At 37.1% G+C, this 16438-nt stretch overlaps 1 protein-coding gene across 1 annotated transcript in view; it reads left to right on the forward strand.

The window, feature by feature from the left end:
- The window catches only part of ANO3 (anoctamin 3), a 71476-nt gene that overhangs the window by 31433 nt on the left and 23605 nt on the right, over positions 1 to 16438 (forward strand). The window contains exons 9-12 of the mRNA XM_010004239.1: positions 1125 to 1180; positions 3386 to 3507; positions 10477 to 10573; positions 15693 to 15753. Of these exons, the coding sequence (XP_010002541.1) occupies positions 1125 to 1180; positions 3386 to 3507; positions 10477 to 10573; positions 15693 to 15753 (336 nt within the window). The remainder of the gene's footprint in view (positions 1 to 1124; positions 1181 to 3385; positions 3508 to 10476; positions 10574 to 15692; positions 15754 to 16438) is intronic.

The raw sequence follows: 16438 nt of genomic DNA on the forward strand, positions 1-16438 counted from the left end.
CACTTCACTTGTTTGACGTCTCCATGCAGCTCAGAAACAGTTGACCTGAAGAAGAATTTCAGTTTATATCAACACTGCTATTGCAGTTTATGCAGTATTATTTTTAGAAGGTCTAACCACTCATTTTCATTTGCAAAGAGGGGATGTATGTATGATTTCCTGTTTTCTTTGCAGGTATGATGATGTAATGTATGATTTCCATGTATGATGATGTATGTATGATTTCCTGTTTTCTTTGCAGCAATTAAATTAAGAATTAAATACGTAGAGATATATATTAATACTTTATCCTTATGAAGATTATAGAATTACAGAAAGTTGTTGCTTGAGTTTCTGAAGAAAAGCATTAGTAAGAAAAACATAAAATAAAGGTTGAAATCTAATGACTTTGAAGTTGATGATGGCAAATTTCATGACAAGATTAGTTTAGCTTTCTTTGTATATTGGAATGGACAAATCTGGAAACCACTGAAGTTCTTATTTCTTGGGGAAACTCTTAGCTGCAGGTGTGCTCTTACAGGCTACTGAATATTTTAATGATAATTATTAATGGTTATTTATTATTTATTTTTTATAATGTGCTTTGATAGCACAACAAATCTGGTTTTAGAAAGACTGAAGGAGCTGATGCAAAACTCTGCAGCCAGTATGCTGCAGAGCATTGCTCTGATACAAACTCCTTCAGCTGGCTTATATTTAAAAATAACAACAGTTAGCTTTTAAGCCTGCAGGGGTTTTGCTGCCTTGAGGATTGTCTGCCTGTACCCCTCTCAGTGTATGTCAGGTCATCTGCTCACTCAATAAATCTGTATCATATACTCTGGTGAATACAACATGAATGTAAGGATCTTCTCACACTTGGTCTGGCATGAGCACCTGGCCCTGAGAGAAAAGTTGCAGACACTGGCCCTCAGAAAGTTGCTGTAGTTTGAGCCAGAAAGCTTGAGGAATCAGCACAACCTTCACAAACAGTTGGTGGGATTATTGATTATTGCCACGTTTAGCAGCATCCTGAGCATCTAATATTAAGTTATATCTCAATATGTAACTTGAAAATTCACACTGCTTGAAGTTAAATGTGTTTAAAAAACTGGTACCAGAACTAACACTTTCTTTCTTTTTAGGTATTAATAGATTACTAAATAATGGAACATATGAAGCGGCATTTCCACCACATGAGGTAACCTGTTTAATTTTGTATGTGTCTCTATATTTAGATTACAGCTTTCATTAGTGTTTTGAGGTCCTACTTTATTTTTAATTTTGTCCTGCAAAGTTTTAATTTCACTGTGGAATTTGTTGAGACTTTTTTTATTTATTTATAGCTCTAGCTTTAATACTGAATTTAAATTTTTTTCTTACCTAGTGCATAATAATAACTTCCAGGAGCATTCTCTTACTGAACTGAAAGAATATTATAATACTTTATTTTTATGAACCAGATATTACCTGTGAAGTTCTTAATATCATTCTTTCCAAATTGTTCCAATTAATATGAAATTATTTTTGCCTGCCACCTACAAAATGTTGTTTTTCTAGTAGCTTTTGCATTTGATCAGTTAGAGAGACTGGTTAATTATTTCTCATTTAGTCTTTTCTGAATAGTTTGTTCTACTTGGTGGTACTTTCTTCATTAGGTTAAAGTCTACTAAAGACTCTAAACCTGTGAAGTAAATGAAAACCTTGTTTGACTTCAGGGGATTTTCAGACAGTCTTTGTGTATGGAAAAGATAGAAGCAAGTTACACTTCAGGTATTTCAGATGCTGACCAGTAGCTTGGTAATGAGAGCTCTGAACTCTGTGGCTGCTTGGGCTGAATATTGTGACTTGATCTTGTGTTTCAATGACTGACCAGTGCTTTAAAAATCACTGAGAGTAACTTTTTTTATATGGCATTAATAATTAAATACTGGGAATGTAGAGAAGGAGTGTTTTAGATAAATAATTGAGCATCGCTGTTAATGCTTCAGCTGTGCATTGCTGACTTCAGGGAAAAGCTTGCCAGAAAAACCTGTGAAGCTTTCTATAGCTGTCAAAGCCATGCTATCATATTCAATTTATGTATAATTTCCTTTGTTATGTCATCAGCTACTGCTTCAAAGTTTTAGCTAAGGTTAATGAAGTCATATTTTTAAGCCAGTCTTCCTTAATTGCTGCTTGGCTGGTGCTAAGGGCTAGTGGTTGAACATTACATTTTTTTTTTTCTTTTTTCTTTATCACACAACCAAATGAGAGTGAAAATCCAGTCCCAGTGGAAATGCTGAGGCTTGACCTCTGTTACAGATCAACGGTGCAGAAAGAAGCAGGGGGGATAAAAAGCCAGAAGCATTTGAAAATATAGAATATTGCGTTATGCTTTATGCATTGCAGTCATTTATCCAAGTGATGGAGAGAGAGTTGTTGTTCTGTTCCTGGGGGTTCCTAGACGTTGCAAAGGTCACACTCTGTGTAGACATTTTTTGTATGTTTATTTGCTGACTTTAATGAGAAATGGGTAGAATTGGACTCTTTGCTCCATTTAGCTTGTTTTTAACTAATCCTTAAACTAGAGGGTGAGCAGACTGTAACAAATAAAGAGTGTTCTTTCAGTTATGGAGACTGCTTAAGATTTCAATTAAATTATAAAAGTCTAAATGGCTAAGTTACATGAATCTACCAGGGTCAAGAATCTGTCTCATTGCTGACTCTAAAGTGCTGCTCTGGGGGACTCTGTGTCAGGTTTTCTTTATAATAACCAACTGGTGAGGTCTTTTTTGGGGGAAAAAGTTCAACTAAAGGAGATGTCCTGCTTCACAATTGAAGTAAATTTACAAATACAAGAGGTTCTGCTTAGGATGGTTCTAGAAATTTGCTATCAGCTTAGAAAATAGTACCACTGAAAGACTGTGTTTCTATACTTTTAAACAGGAGTTAGAGAAAGTAAAAGAAAATGTCTAGGAGAGAGGAGCCAAGCTAACATACCAAAAATTGCTAAAATTTTATAGGAGAGGAAAAAAGATCACGCAACATTTCATACAGATTTTGAAAAATTACACAGATTAAAGCATACAAATAAGCATAGATTAGTGGAACTGAAACAGTGTACTTGAAGCCATGTGAAGAGTTGAGTGGTTCTGTAAAGTCTTGTATATTTCTATCATTAATTCTCAGCAAAAGTAGCCATTTCACAAGTATAGGTACCTGTATCTCTTCTGTTAGACATAAAATCAGCTCCATCTGGCATGTCCTAGAGGTGTCTGGAAGAGACCTACTTATTAAAAATAGTGATCACCTCATTTAAAATACCTCTGTAGTTTTATGCAGTGCCAAGTATTGTACATTTTGGACAGTGATGTATTTTCCATAGTGCCAGGTAATGTACATTGTTTTTCTTTGTGTTTTTTAGGGAAGCCACAAAAGCAGACATCCCATCAAAACACATGGAGCTCAGAATCACAGACACCTCTTATATGAGCGCTGGGCACGGTGGGGAATGTGGTACAAATACCAACCTCTTGATTTAATCAGGTATTAGTACTTTGAAGAGTAGCTTGTTTCTTGTTGACACAGCCTGGTAACAGTGCATTAACTGTGCTGCTAAATTCCTCTAATAGCTTTTCAATATTATCAGGTAAGACTGGAGTCATCCCAGTTGTTTCTTTTGGGTGGTCTTTTGTGCAGGGCTGCTCATTTCAAATGAGACTGCATGAAAGGCAGGTAGCTCCAGCTGCTTCACAGTTTGCATTGTGAAACTTAAAACTCAAACCCATGAAGTGTCTGCTGACACTTGCCCCTCACAAGAACACCTTTGAAAGCAAACACGTTACTCACATGGACAGTCAGAATTGCCAGGTCCATTGGAGGGAAAATACAGCCTAATTGTTACATTGCTGCATGAGTTTAAATAAACTTCTGTTTATGTATCTTCTAACTATTGTAATAGATTACCAAATGTAAAGAAGGGAAATACGTGCATTTGAAGTTAAATTATTGCAGTTTTGGGGTTTTATACTTTCCTCATCTTTGACATTGAATACCAACAACTCAGTTTGCCTTGCTGTCAGTTTTTATTCCTGATCTGATAGTCATAACTAATCATTGTGTCCAATATTGTTCTATTGAAGGCTGTGAAGCCAAACAAATGCCATGGAACAATTCTGTGCTGATCAAATAGTGTTATCCATGACTGAGTTTCTGATGACTGCTACTTCATCTCTTTTAACTACTGATACCCAAGTTTTGAAGGATTACAGCTCAGTCTTCAACTTGTGTTTTCAGTCCATTGTTTTCTCTAAAAGTAGTTTGAAATATGTCATTATATTATCTATCATAATGTTTTTTAAAGTGGAATACTTAAGTCATACCAACTTAATGTATCCCTTTCCAGAATTTGTGTGTCTGTCTATCTAATCCATCTATCTCTGCATGTGCAAATGAAATGTCCTACATTTAACAAGTTTGAAACTAGTACATCTACTTAGCCATTGCAAGGTCATGAAAAGTACAGAGTATTTCAGTTACATCTTTAGAAAATACATATTCTGGTAAGTCTGTAATTAATGTGATTAGAATGTCATGCTAGCCTGAAATAGAACTTTTTTGGTAAACTGACAATGATTTTACCATAAACTTGCCTTATTAGAATTATTCTGATGCTGTGAAGATACATAGATAAGTCATCATAAGTCTTAACTTTGAGCAATGTATGTGTTTCCTTTTCACGTAGGCGATACTTTGGTGAAAAAATTGGACTGTATTTTGCCTGGTTGGGCTGGTACACTGGAATGCTTATCCCTGCTGCCTTGGTTGGGCTCTTTGTGTTCCTCTATGGGTTATTTACAATGGATTCCAGCCAAGTAAGGTAATGTACCATTTAAAAACATAGTAGCCTGTTGAAAGTTAAGAACAGCCTGATACAACTTTGATCATTATTATACTTATAAATGCATTCCAGGTATAGTAATAATTTAATTACAGCCCAGCAGAACAGTGGGTTCTTAAGTCAATTATATCCACTTTGTATATCTGTTTTTCATCAAGCTGGATGCTTATCATTCACAGCAAGTGCCCTTACTGCTGCCTCACTGTGACTCCCCTTCTCCTTGTAAGGAAAAGCAGCAAGTACCAATTCTAAAGTTGCAGGTTGTCATTTGAGTCAAGGCTGACAGATGAAAAACCACTCAGACATACTCCTCCTTTACCTCTGTCTTGTCTGTAACTTCCAGAGTGTAGTACAGTTGCTAACCTTCAGCTTACTTTTGTCTGTGCCTTTTTTTTCCTCTATGGTAATAGTGGCCATTTTTTTGTCTCACAAAATTCTTCACTATCTCAGTCTAAACTGCAGCCAGGAGACCTAGCTTCAGGGTGGTTACAAACACATGAAATTAAGCTAGTTTTTTAGTTTCCCACCATTTTGATTTTGCTCTGAAAGGGGTTTACATCAATTAGAAATAGTCATCAGGGTGCTTGAGTGAAGTGCTGGCAGAATTTTTAGGAACTGCTTCAGAGGATACACCCTTAATATAGTTTTCCATTTGGTGTCATCAGACACAACAGTATCAGTGCTCTAAGAATTTCAAGAGTTGCTCCCAGCAGCTTGGATGCTTAAGGCCCCAAGTGTACTTGGAGTCAGATTTGATAGGAACTGTCTCTTGGGTTTGAGCAGGACTGTTTTATGTTTCCTTTATGGACTTGTCTTTATCTGCTATTTCACAGTGAGTTGTTATATTCTGCAGTGCTGTAATTAAGGCTTTTTTAGGCTTGCCTTTGTACAGGAAACTCCTGAGGGACTTTGCAACTTCAAAGTGCATTAAATGTAATGAATGTATCAGCCAGAAAACTCTACTATCTTTTGGATGTTGTTCTCTTTATTAGGACTGTTTTGCACAATGAATGTCTGCAAAATGCAATGGATGGAATATGAAGTAGAGAATCAGCCTCTTAGAGCACAGGGACTAGGACTATGGAGCTTGGAAGCTTTTATTCTTCCCGTGTACAATGCCATAGTTTCAACAAAGGGGGTATCTTGTTATCAAGTTATAGCTTAATATTTTAGACACTCTTTATGGAAGAGATTTGACTTTGATGTTTCCCCAAAAAAAAGGACAGGATTCCTAAGAATTTAATTTTTTCAAACTGTAAGCTCATCTATGTGTCATACACTTCTGAGAAGACCTGGAGATGTGACTCCTGCTAAGCTTTTTTAACAGAGAGAGACAGTTATCTTCCTTGCAGAAGGTTGCAAGGTATAAGCCAAAGAAGGGCAGAGGTAGCCTAGGTTTCATGTTTTCCTTCTGAGTTTTTTCCTATTGGCTACTGTTGAGCAAAAAGAACATGCAGATTTTAGTTTGTTCCCCATGGAGGCTGGTTCTATCCTGAGTGTCTCAGTGTCCTGCTGTGCTGCACAGAGCACCAAGGTTCCCATCAGGAGCTCAGGACTCTGTTCCAGAAGCCTGAAAGTGAAATTATCCACCACATAAGCTCTAGAAGGGGAGGAGGGCATTTGTATATATATATATTTTTTTTTGTAGCTAACATGAGCTGGTGTTCATTTCAAAATACTGACAGAGGTCGAAGCCCCAGTTATGTGCTCTGTGGTAGCCCCAGAATATCTGTAATCTCATTGTGTTAATTCTGGACAGAATTATGTCTGCCTTTGATGGTGTGAATCTGTGCAGTCCCTCTAGTTAGCCGTGACACAAAACTGTCACATCAGTGCATTGCTATGACCAAGTTAATAAGACCTGCTGTGAGACATTGATTCAGGAATAGAGCTTAACTTACTCAAGCTGATTGTGGCTGGTCTGATAAAACATATGCAAATGTTTTCTGCATCACCTTATGTACTTACCTAATTCCAAGGGCCAGTGATAACAGATGCTGCTCCTTGCCATATTTGCTTACTTAGCGTGGCAGGAGTTAGTGAAGATTAGGCAGAAACCTTCTACCTAGAGCAGGCAGCAGTTGTCCTTTAGCTGGCAGATGGTCTGCACAACCTAAATGTTCCTATTCTTGCCATATTCTGGGACTGTGAGATTATTTATCTAGTGTTTCTGCAGTCATTTAAAGAAAACTGCTAGCTAAACATCTATAACAGTTTTAAAATACAACATTTGATTTTAAGCACTGCATCTACTGCATTATGCAAATGCAATGTTCAGCAGCCATCAGGAAGAAACAGTTGAGTACATTATTCTGACAAAAATCTAGACTCAGGAAACCCAGTGGCAGTTGGGTATTCAAACCTAGTGCCCAGGGCCTTATAGCAATGTCATAACTGCCACATTGCTCCAGATTCAGTATGATTCAGAGTAATACTACTTAATGTGAAACAGGTTTCACCCTGTTAATGCCTATTATTTGGAACTGATGCATGACAGGAGGTGTTGATTTTACAGTAAGGTGAATTCTATAAACCTCCCTATTTTTTCATCTGACTGCTATACCACAAAATTTGAACTTACTGATGGATCAAATAACTTGCGGAAGCATGCTTTGCTCAGGGGTGTCCCCTCACCTCTCAGGTAAAGGAACCTGACCTGAGCCCCTCTCTGTGGCTGCAGGCAGAAAACAATACTTCTTTTTTGGCTGAGGTCCAGCCCAGTTTCAGCAGAGAAGGAATAAGCAAATCTGTCTGTGTACATTGCTTTAGAACCAAATGTTATTTGCAATGCCAGCCATAGGTTTTGTGCAGCAATAATTCAAGGGCTCTGCAGAATGATGTTACTCCTAGGAATTAGTTTGTCTCGTTTACAACATGTACAAGTGCCTCCCTCTGCTCCATGCTCTGAGTCCTGCTACCAGGTGGCTTATATAAGATAAAAATATTATATAAATATAAAATATATATTTATCAGCCTGTGCCAGGACCCCAAATCAGCTCAGCATGGGACCGTCAGTCCCTGCCCTCTGGGTAAAGGAAAAGCTGTGTTGTTCATCTGTGGCTGCCACAGGCAAGTTGGAAGTGACCCCTTTTGGTGATGTCCTTCCTTGTTTCCTAGGGAGGGGGCCTCTCTCACACTGCCTGTGCCTCTTGTCATTGTCTCTCTCTCCTTTCCCCAGTTACAGCTTTAGTGAAAGGATAAACTTTCAGGTCTGAATTCAATAATTCAAATGATTTGTACAGTGAGGAGGAAGGTGAAACAAGACAGGAAGACAAAAAACCTGCTTGCGCACTAATGTCAGGGGCTAGACTGTTCTATAAGGAAACATGTATATGTCCCATGTTGAGAAACAGAAGTTTCTCTATTTTACAGTCAAGGGCAATTTTCTTTCCTATCACAAAACAAGTGCCTAAGATGGGGCAGTGTTACTGAAAGCACATTGGAATGGAGGATGTTCTTGCATAGGTTTGGAATAAAACTTGGTGATACTGTGGTTGCCAGGAGCCTGGGGTACAGAGATTTCAGAGTTGGCAGTTCATTGTAGGTTTCTGTTGTGAGATGGAGGTAACCAAGAGAAAAATCCAGAGAAACTCTGGGTTTGCTTTATATTCACAGGCCTCAGACATGCAGAAGCAAAAGTGCAGAACAAAATTGGTATTTCTTGTTTCATATATTTTAAGTATATTTTGATCCATTTGCACTCCGTGAGCTAAACTGGGGGAATTGTGAAGTGACAGTCCAACAGAAAGGCTTCCATAGTCCTCCTGTAGCAGTCCCTTCATTTGGGTTCTTTTATTCTTCTCAAGTTAGATGTCAAGCTATTATATGTTGATTAATCTATATAAAATTAAATCTGATTAATTTAAAGGTTTTAGTTTTGTTGGGTTCATACATGTAATTCCTTACCACTGTTGTATGTTGACCCTTTGTTGTCAGTCAAACAGGCCAGGCATGAACACAACATAGCCTGAGGTGTCTTTGCAGCATGGGCTGTAGCCAGATTCAGATCTATAAGTAAGGACAGTGCAGAGAAACTTATTTTGCTCTGTTATACAGAAGATTTGAGTTGCAGTAACAGTTACCATAGCACCTGTCACAAACACTTTTGTAACAAACACTGTTGCCTTTGCAGACTAGTGCTGAAGCATCTGACCTACCACTGTCAGTGTAATTTTGTGAAGATTCATATGTTATTAAAAACAAACCAAGGTTTTAACTGAAGATTTGTAATAATGAAAAATCTAACATTCATAATAGTGACTTTAAATTCAAAGTGCAGTACAATTTGACATGATATTTAACAACAGTTTCTAGGATTGCCAGACTGCTATAACATATTGTTGAAACATGATTTTCTGTGTTTAATAATTTGAATGAAAATGCCAGCAAGAAAATTCTCTGACCTGACACACTCTAAGATGCCTGTTACTCTTCAAGTCTGAAAGGACTGGCTGTGCCCATTCTGGCCTAAGAATTACTTAGGACAATTTCTTTGTCAGATCTGCATTATGTTGTAGGGTTTCAGTGATTCTAATATGTGGCTGAAGATTTCAAAAGTGGCATCTGGGCAATCAGGATCATTTATTTCTATTTACTGTTATATCAGACAGTATTTAATAGATGCACTCATTTGGAAATAAGCATAATCTTCCATACAGTATTAGAACTGTAAATTTGGCTTTTATGAGTAGGAGAGTGAAAGCACAATGTTTATTAAACAAATCAGTAGGAATTTCCTGGCATTTTTTTCTATAGTGCTACCTTCCTAGTGTGTCATAGGATCATTTCAGTCATGTCAACATTGCTGAAGGATAGGGAAAGGTGTTGATGTTCTTTGGGAATCTTACCTCTGCAGTTGAAATTTGCCTTAAAATTATTTTTTGCTTTTTTGCGAATTCTGTTTGCCTCTGTCAAGGCACTTAATTATGTACTAAGTTTTGAATATGAATGGTCCCAGTGAAGACAATGACTTCATCTTCCTAAATCTTAGGATCCTTCAACATGAGAATGTGGCTTGGTGATATTTTGCCCCCAAATTGGATATTAAAGTGTTTTGGTTTTTTATTAGCCATATACGTAAGTGATAGGAAATAAAAACACACAGACTTGAAATAATTCTGCCAGAAATCCCTGTCAGTGGATTTTTACATGTGACTGATGATTGATGTGTGTGTGTGAGCATCCTGTGGAACAGACCTTCAACTGATGCAAACTGGAATAAGCTGAAATCAGTGTAGTTAAAGTGTTAAAGATAACTTTTGTTATCTTCTGTGTTGCGTAGAAAAAATATGAAGTAAACAGGTTGGAAGACAGTGAACAATGTTTTGTTCTTCTCTTTGTGGAATTTGAGAGAAAATGGGATATTCACAAGTGTGAGAAGTGTAGCATGATGCCTAAAAATATTACATACTACTGTAGGACCTGTAGTTTTCAGGTTACTCATTCGTGTTAAGCTTTTCAAGCCAAACATTCACTTTTAAATTATTTTATTTAGCCATTTTTGTTGTGTAAGCATGCTGTTAACAAATAGAGACCACAAATGGCATAACCTCAGAAAATCTTCAAAATGCTAAAAGCCTTTTTATAATCTGTATTTTCCTGTCTCATGCTAAAGCAAAGAGATCTGCGAGGCCAATGAAACCATCATGTGCCCTATGTGTGAACGCAATTGCACGCTACAAAAACTCAATGAAAGCTGCATATATGCCAAGGTAATTACTGTCTTACTGCTCCCAAGATAATTATTGTTTAAAGATCCACTTTCATTGTGTAATGGTTGCCCATGTTTCAGCAAAGATTCCTGCAAAACGTGTTGTTTCTTTACAGTGATTTTTTTTTTTTCTCAGCCTTTGTAATTTGTGTTTCTAATATGGGAAAGCTCTGAAATTACCAGAGATTATTCTAACATTTGTTTTACTTTCTGTGAGTGTTTCCTTCCTAAATCCTTGTTAAAGTAACTAGTGATAGGATGAGAGGAAATTGCCTCAAGTTGCAGTAGGGGAGCTTTAGATTGGATATTAGGAAAAATTTCTTGACTGAAAAAGTGGTCGAGCATTGGAACAGGCTGCCCAGGGAAGTGATGGAATCAGCTTCCTTGGGGGTGTCTGAAAAAACACGTAGACGTGGCACTTTGGGATTTGGTTTAGTGGGCATGGTGGTGTTGGCTTGGTGGTTTGACTTGATAATCTTAGAGGTCTTTTCTAATCTCAGTGATTCTGTGATTCTATTCTGGAAAGGTTTGTTTGTTTTTTTTAAAACTGCCTAAAATTAGCTTCTTATACTCCTAAAATAATTCTTTAGTATAATGTGCAAGTGATTTGCTTTGCTCTGTCAAACTAATTCAAAGATTTTACACAACTAATATTTTCCTACAAGGAGCTATCCTTCAAATTAAATAATCAGAAGCACCTTTGTATACATGCAGTGTTTTCAAGTGAGCAATATATTTGATGTGTGGTATGTTCAGAGTTCTGGAATTTTCTTGAAAGTCTTTATCCTATAATATAAATCTTGCTTAGGAGTCTGCACATATAAAATGTGATTATCTCTCAGCCATGGCATTACAGCAACACTGCAGCAATGAGAAAATCAGGGTTGTGCTAGATTTCAAAATTTCATATAGATAGGACCAATTTTGAGTAAAACTCAACATTTCAAACCTGTCTGTGACAGAAAATCCCCAAAGCATTTGACATTTATTAACAATATTTCTTTTTAGATTTTACACATGTAATTTATATTTTATCATATGCAAATAAAAAAAATTAAAAAGGCAAAACTGGTTTTTGTTTTTAAGCAGTGCTATATAACTCTACAGCAGAAAATGGCTCTGTGAGATTGTTTGTAACTTATTTTTACTAATTTATTTTTTTTTAAGATCTGTGTTGAAGGTCAGAGCTTTCTTAATTGAAATAGCATTATGCATGCTATACAACTCATCCCTTAAACATCTCTTTTTAGAAGATGACAAGGAACTTCAGCAGTCCATGTTAGTTTAACAGGAAATGAATACATTTTTCACTTTGGCATCCCTTTAAATTTAGGTCCTCTTATTTTAACATCACCGGTTAATAAGAAGCAGTTTTTGTGTCTTATTTATATTTACACTGGCAGCATGTGCTTAAATCATGCAAATGCCACACTTAATGTCACATTGTGAATAATTCATTGCAGCAGAAAAACTGTGGCAGCCCATCCGTATTTCCATGTATTTTCAAACCAATGCTCTCAGATGACAACCAGAGAAGACAAGCAATAACCATTCATACTCAGTTTTCACAGGCACCAGTTTCTAATGTCTACAAATATTATGGAAATTCCTGTAAGCTCCCAGCTTTTCCTGCCAATGCTTTTGCTCTGAAATATTGATCAACCTTATATGGAACACAGAAAACAAGCAAAAATGGTCTCCTTTTGGAATTTGTCTGTTCTGGATCTCCCCCAGGTGGGAGAGAGAGAGAATTCTCTTTGGGAAGGAGTCTCTGGCCACTCAAATGAAAAAGAAAAAAAAATTTTAAAAAAGCTCACTGAGGCTGAGTTTGTAACTGTAATGCCTTCACTCACCACATTGTCTCTAAAGAAAAGTTCCCCTCACTAGGAAACATCTGGTTCATGTGTTGATGTGTGTCAGCACTGCCATTGTGTTTGCACCCAAATTAGTGAGTGAAAACAAATCTGTAATGTTAGGACACTATGGTCTGATTTCAGATCAAATGTTCCTTTGTACTTTCTGAACTAATGTTTGTAGTATGAATAAGTGAAACTAAAATATTTTAATAAGGTATGAGGTCTTCTCTCTGGGTAAAGAAAAAGGCATTTCCTGCTTGCTTGCTTGTTCCTGAGATGGAGCTTGTCAGCATTTCCCTCTGCTTCTGCTGTGGGAACAAAATTACTTCTCTTGTCTTTCTTGCAAGACAACCAAGAGGAGGGAAGCTATTACACATACACATAAGGAGCTGATAGCAAGAGAAGCTATTCCTGATTCATTCCAGGCAGTGACACTCTTATTCTGGAATAGTGTTTTAATCTTTATTCAAGTAGCTCATTGAATATGAGTAGAGAAGCATTGAGTTAAATAGGAAAAGTGAGTTCCTTTCAGTGAAGTTTATCTCCCCAGACCTGTTCATGTTGTGGGACTTTCCTCACTTATGCTTGAGCCTTGTGCTCATATGTCATGTTATTAAAACTGCTGTCAAGGTTTCTTTCATTGAATATCTGCCAAGTTTCACTTTAGAGGAGCACTTCAGATAGAACAAACTAATGCAGGAAAAATCATGTCCTTCAATTGCTTTTCCTGCCAAGTTTTTTTGTAAAGCTGGAGGCAAAATACAGAAATGCCTTTTTCCTTCTTGCTACTGCCCATTTCTTTCATCCCCTCCCTCTTTATTCCATTTCTATTAAAAAATACCTCTCTGAAGTGAAGTTTATAATTTAAGGGAAAGGCATGTAATACCTGAGTTGAGTTCTGAATTGCTGAATTCCCAGCCTGTCATTCTCATCCACATTAAGTGGGCTCTTTGATCTGTGGGTGCTTAGCCTGGTGCACAAGGGCTCATTGGTCCTGTGCCCAGCCCACCTTGCTCTGGGCCTCAGGGCAGGGTGTTGATTCAGGGTGGGTGTGAAATGCCTGAAGTCTTGTATGATGATGCAACATCAGTGAGGTGTGCTGACAGACTGCCACCCAGTCCTGCAGTATTTCCTTCTGCTTGGAAGCATCGGGTCAACTCAGAGTATCAGACTGCTTGTTAGCCTTTAAGACAGTCAAATTCTGAGTGTGACTTTAGCCCGTACACTTTAAAACAAGGTAGATTTGGAGCCAGATATGTACTTTCAATTTTGTAGCGTCATTCATTCTTCTGGATTAGGTTTGGTTTGTAGCTTGCTTGGTTCATTTTGTATTTCCTTGGAAAGATGCACTCTTTACTGAGGAGAATGTCCAAAATCACATCCTCACACAGATCTACATTCGAAAATTAAAATGTTCATTAGGTTTATCCTACTGCTTTTGTTCACCACTCACACTTTCTGTCTCATACCCATTATGTCTGTGTGTTCCTTTATGGCAGTAAAAGAAAAATAAGGGAAGAGACTCATGTATGTGTACAATTGAGCTGACTGTGTGGTTCATGCAGGGAATATACTTGATTTATCAATATTCAATACCGAATAATCAATTCCAATTTCAGAGCCTTAAAAAAACCAAAAAGAACTGACATACAAATAAAATGTTTTTAACAAATTCTCAGAATATTAGAATAATTTTTTCCAGTAAGAAATAAGATAGAGGCAAATAACACTGTTTCTATTAAATTTTTCTGCCTTCCCTAGTTAAATTTTCTTGATTTGAAAGACAGAAGTGAAAATCCAAGCCTTCTCTAGAAGAAAGAAAATCTGTCAGTAGGATTTGTTCTCCTTGCAGCAGGCAGCTCTTGCAGGAGAGGGTTAGGTAACCTGCCCAAAGTGGGCTGTCTGCCCCAGCATCCTGGCACAGCTTGCATTCAGAGAAAAAAAGCTGGCCAGAGTAAATGCAGGTGTAGGAGAAGGTCACAGTACTGTAAATGTGAATCTGGCTACCTGCACCTTTCCATTGGTGTACGGGCAGGTTTCTGTCATGATAGGAGCCTAAACATTGGTCCTCAAGTCAGCAACAGAGTCAGCAGCAAGGAAAGTCTTTTCAAGAATATTCTATTTGAAGTAATTCTTTTCTCATTTCAAAGAATGGGAAATCACAATTTTCTGGATGGTTTTGGGCAATACATATGAAAGGCATTTGCAGCACTTTTTCTTTTTCCCCCTCTCTTTAGGTACTCTCCCTAACATACACCTCTTGATGATAAGTTGGTTTGCTCTATGATTTTATAATGACTTGCGCTTTTTTTTTTCAAATAGGAGTTCAAAGCCTGTGCTTTGCTTCCTAATGCTCAGCAACATCTTAAACCACTTGTAACTAGAAAAAGTGTAGGCCCATTATCCTTGGGTAAATTACTTTGCTGTAAATTGGCAACCTTAGGTCTATTGAAAGTGCATCAATTTAATGTCAGCTTCCTAAATAATAGTTCATATTCTTGCTTGAGTATTAGAAACTCTGGATTTTTGTAATATAAATTTTCATAAGTGAGACATGAAATTCACACACTCAGAGGCTTAGAGTGATCCATAGGTATCAAAAAACTGTTACTCCTTTTCTATTGGTCAGCCTTGGACTTTGCAGAATATCTGTTCTGCCCAAAAAATCTTATGACAAATGGTAAGATAAGGGATAAATCCAATAAAAAGTAGAGCATTAAAGAGGAGAAATTAAATACACAATTTAGAATTCTGTTTTGGGGAGGGTGTGGTATTTAGAATTAGGCTTTTTAAGAAGGAAAGTATGTCAACAATTGGAGAGGCTGAGATGTCTGTATAAAAAGGAATATATATATTATTCTTACCTGCAGAAGAATTGCAAGATAGTTTGGGAGAAGAAGGAAAGGTAATAAAAAGAGACAGTAGATAATATACAGAGAAAGAAAAGTGAGAAGACAGAAGTGTTTTAAGTTTATAAAAATGTTAAATTTGACCCAGCATATGAGAACACTGGAGGAATTTTTTTGCCTGTCTGGACACAAACAGAGCAGCTCTTAGTGTCTGTGAAAGAAACAGACTGGGGATCTGTGAAATGAAGGTCTGCAAAACCAGAGTTCAGGTTAGTAGAAGAATCCTGCAAGTAGGACTTATTACTAGATTGCTCAGTTTTTAGTTTCTGCCACTGGTTCTGTACTGTAGGATTCTTTGGGGTGAAAGATAAGGTGGCAATTTTATTTGTTCCTGATGTATTTCTTTTCTATTCAGGTTACACATTTGTTTGATAATGGAGGGACTGTCTTCTTTGCTATTTTCATGGCTATTTGGGGTAAGTACATTTTTATTTGTTTTGTACTTTTAGTTTACCCGATTCTTTCCTATGATTACTGGGTAAAGGGAGATGATAGCTTGATAACATTTAAAGAAGGATTATTATTTTGACACAAACCTTTTTATCCTTATTCAGCTTCAACTTCTATGCTAGTCATGACTGCCTATACTGTCTTAAATGTCTGTAAGCCTGAATTTTGTATAATCCTGATTGAAATCTTTTTTAGAGGCAAACATTTAGGTTAATTTACAGGTCTGGAGTCAATATAAAAATCGTGTTTTGTGGAGGATCCTTACAGAATAAATGAGAATGTTTTTGTGGGAGCTAATTAAAGGGAAGTATGGGAAAGATTTTATGTTAAATGCCTACTCCAATCCAACTACTTATATTTGAACTCTCAGTCTGAATATTTCATTGCATTCGCACTGATATCCCATGTGACATGTCATGGGGCACAAAGTCAAGCAGGGTGATATCCACAGAGGCCACTGTTAAACAGGACTTAGAACAGTTTTCCCTCTCTTTGAAGTGTAATAATGCCGCACAAGGCAGGTGTAATAGTTCCAGCCTGAAAGATGGATGGAATCAGCTTTCACTGAAACTAATAGTATTTTGCTGCCGGAAAGTAGGGAAGGCTGGTATTAGTACAAGAGATAATTAATTTTACCAATATAAATGCTTG

Source organism: Chaetura pelagica, unplaced genomic scaffold (assembly GCF_000747805.2).
Source record: "Chaetura pelagica isolate M959 unplaced genomic scaffold, ChaPel_1.0 scaffold119, whole genome shotgun sequence".
Lineage (NCBI taxonomy): Eukaryota > Metazoa > Chordata > Aves > Apodiformes > Apodidae > Chaetura > Chaetura pelagica.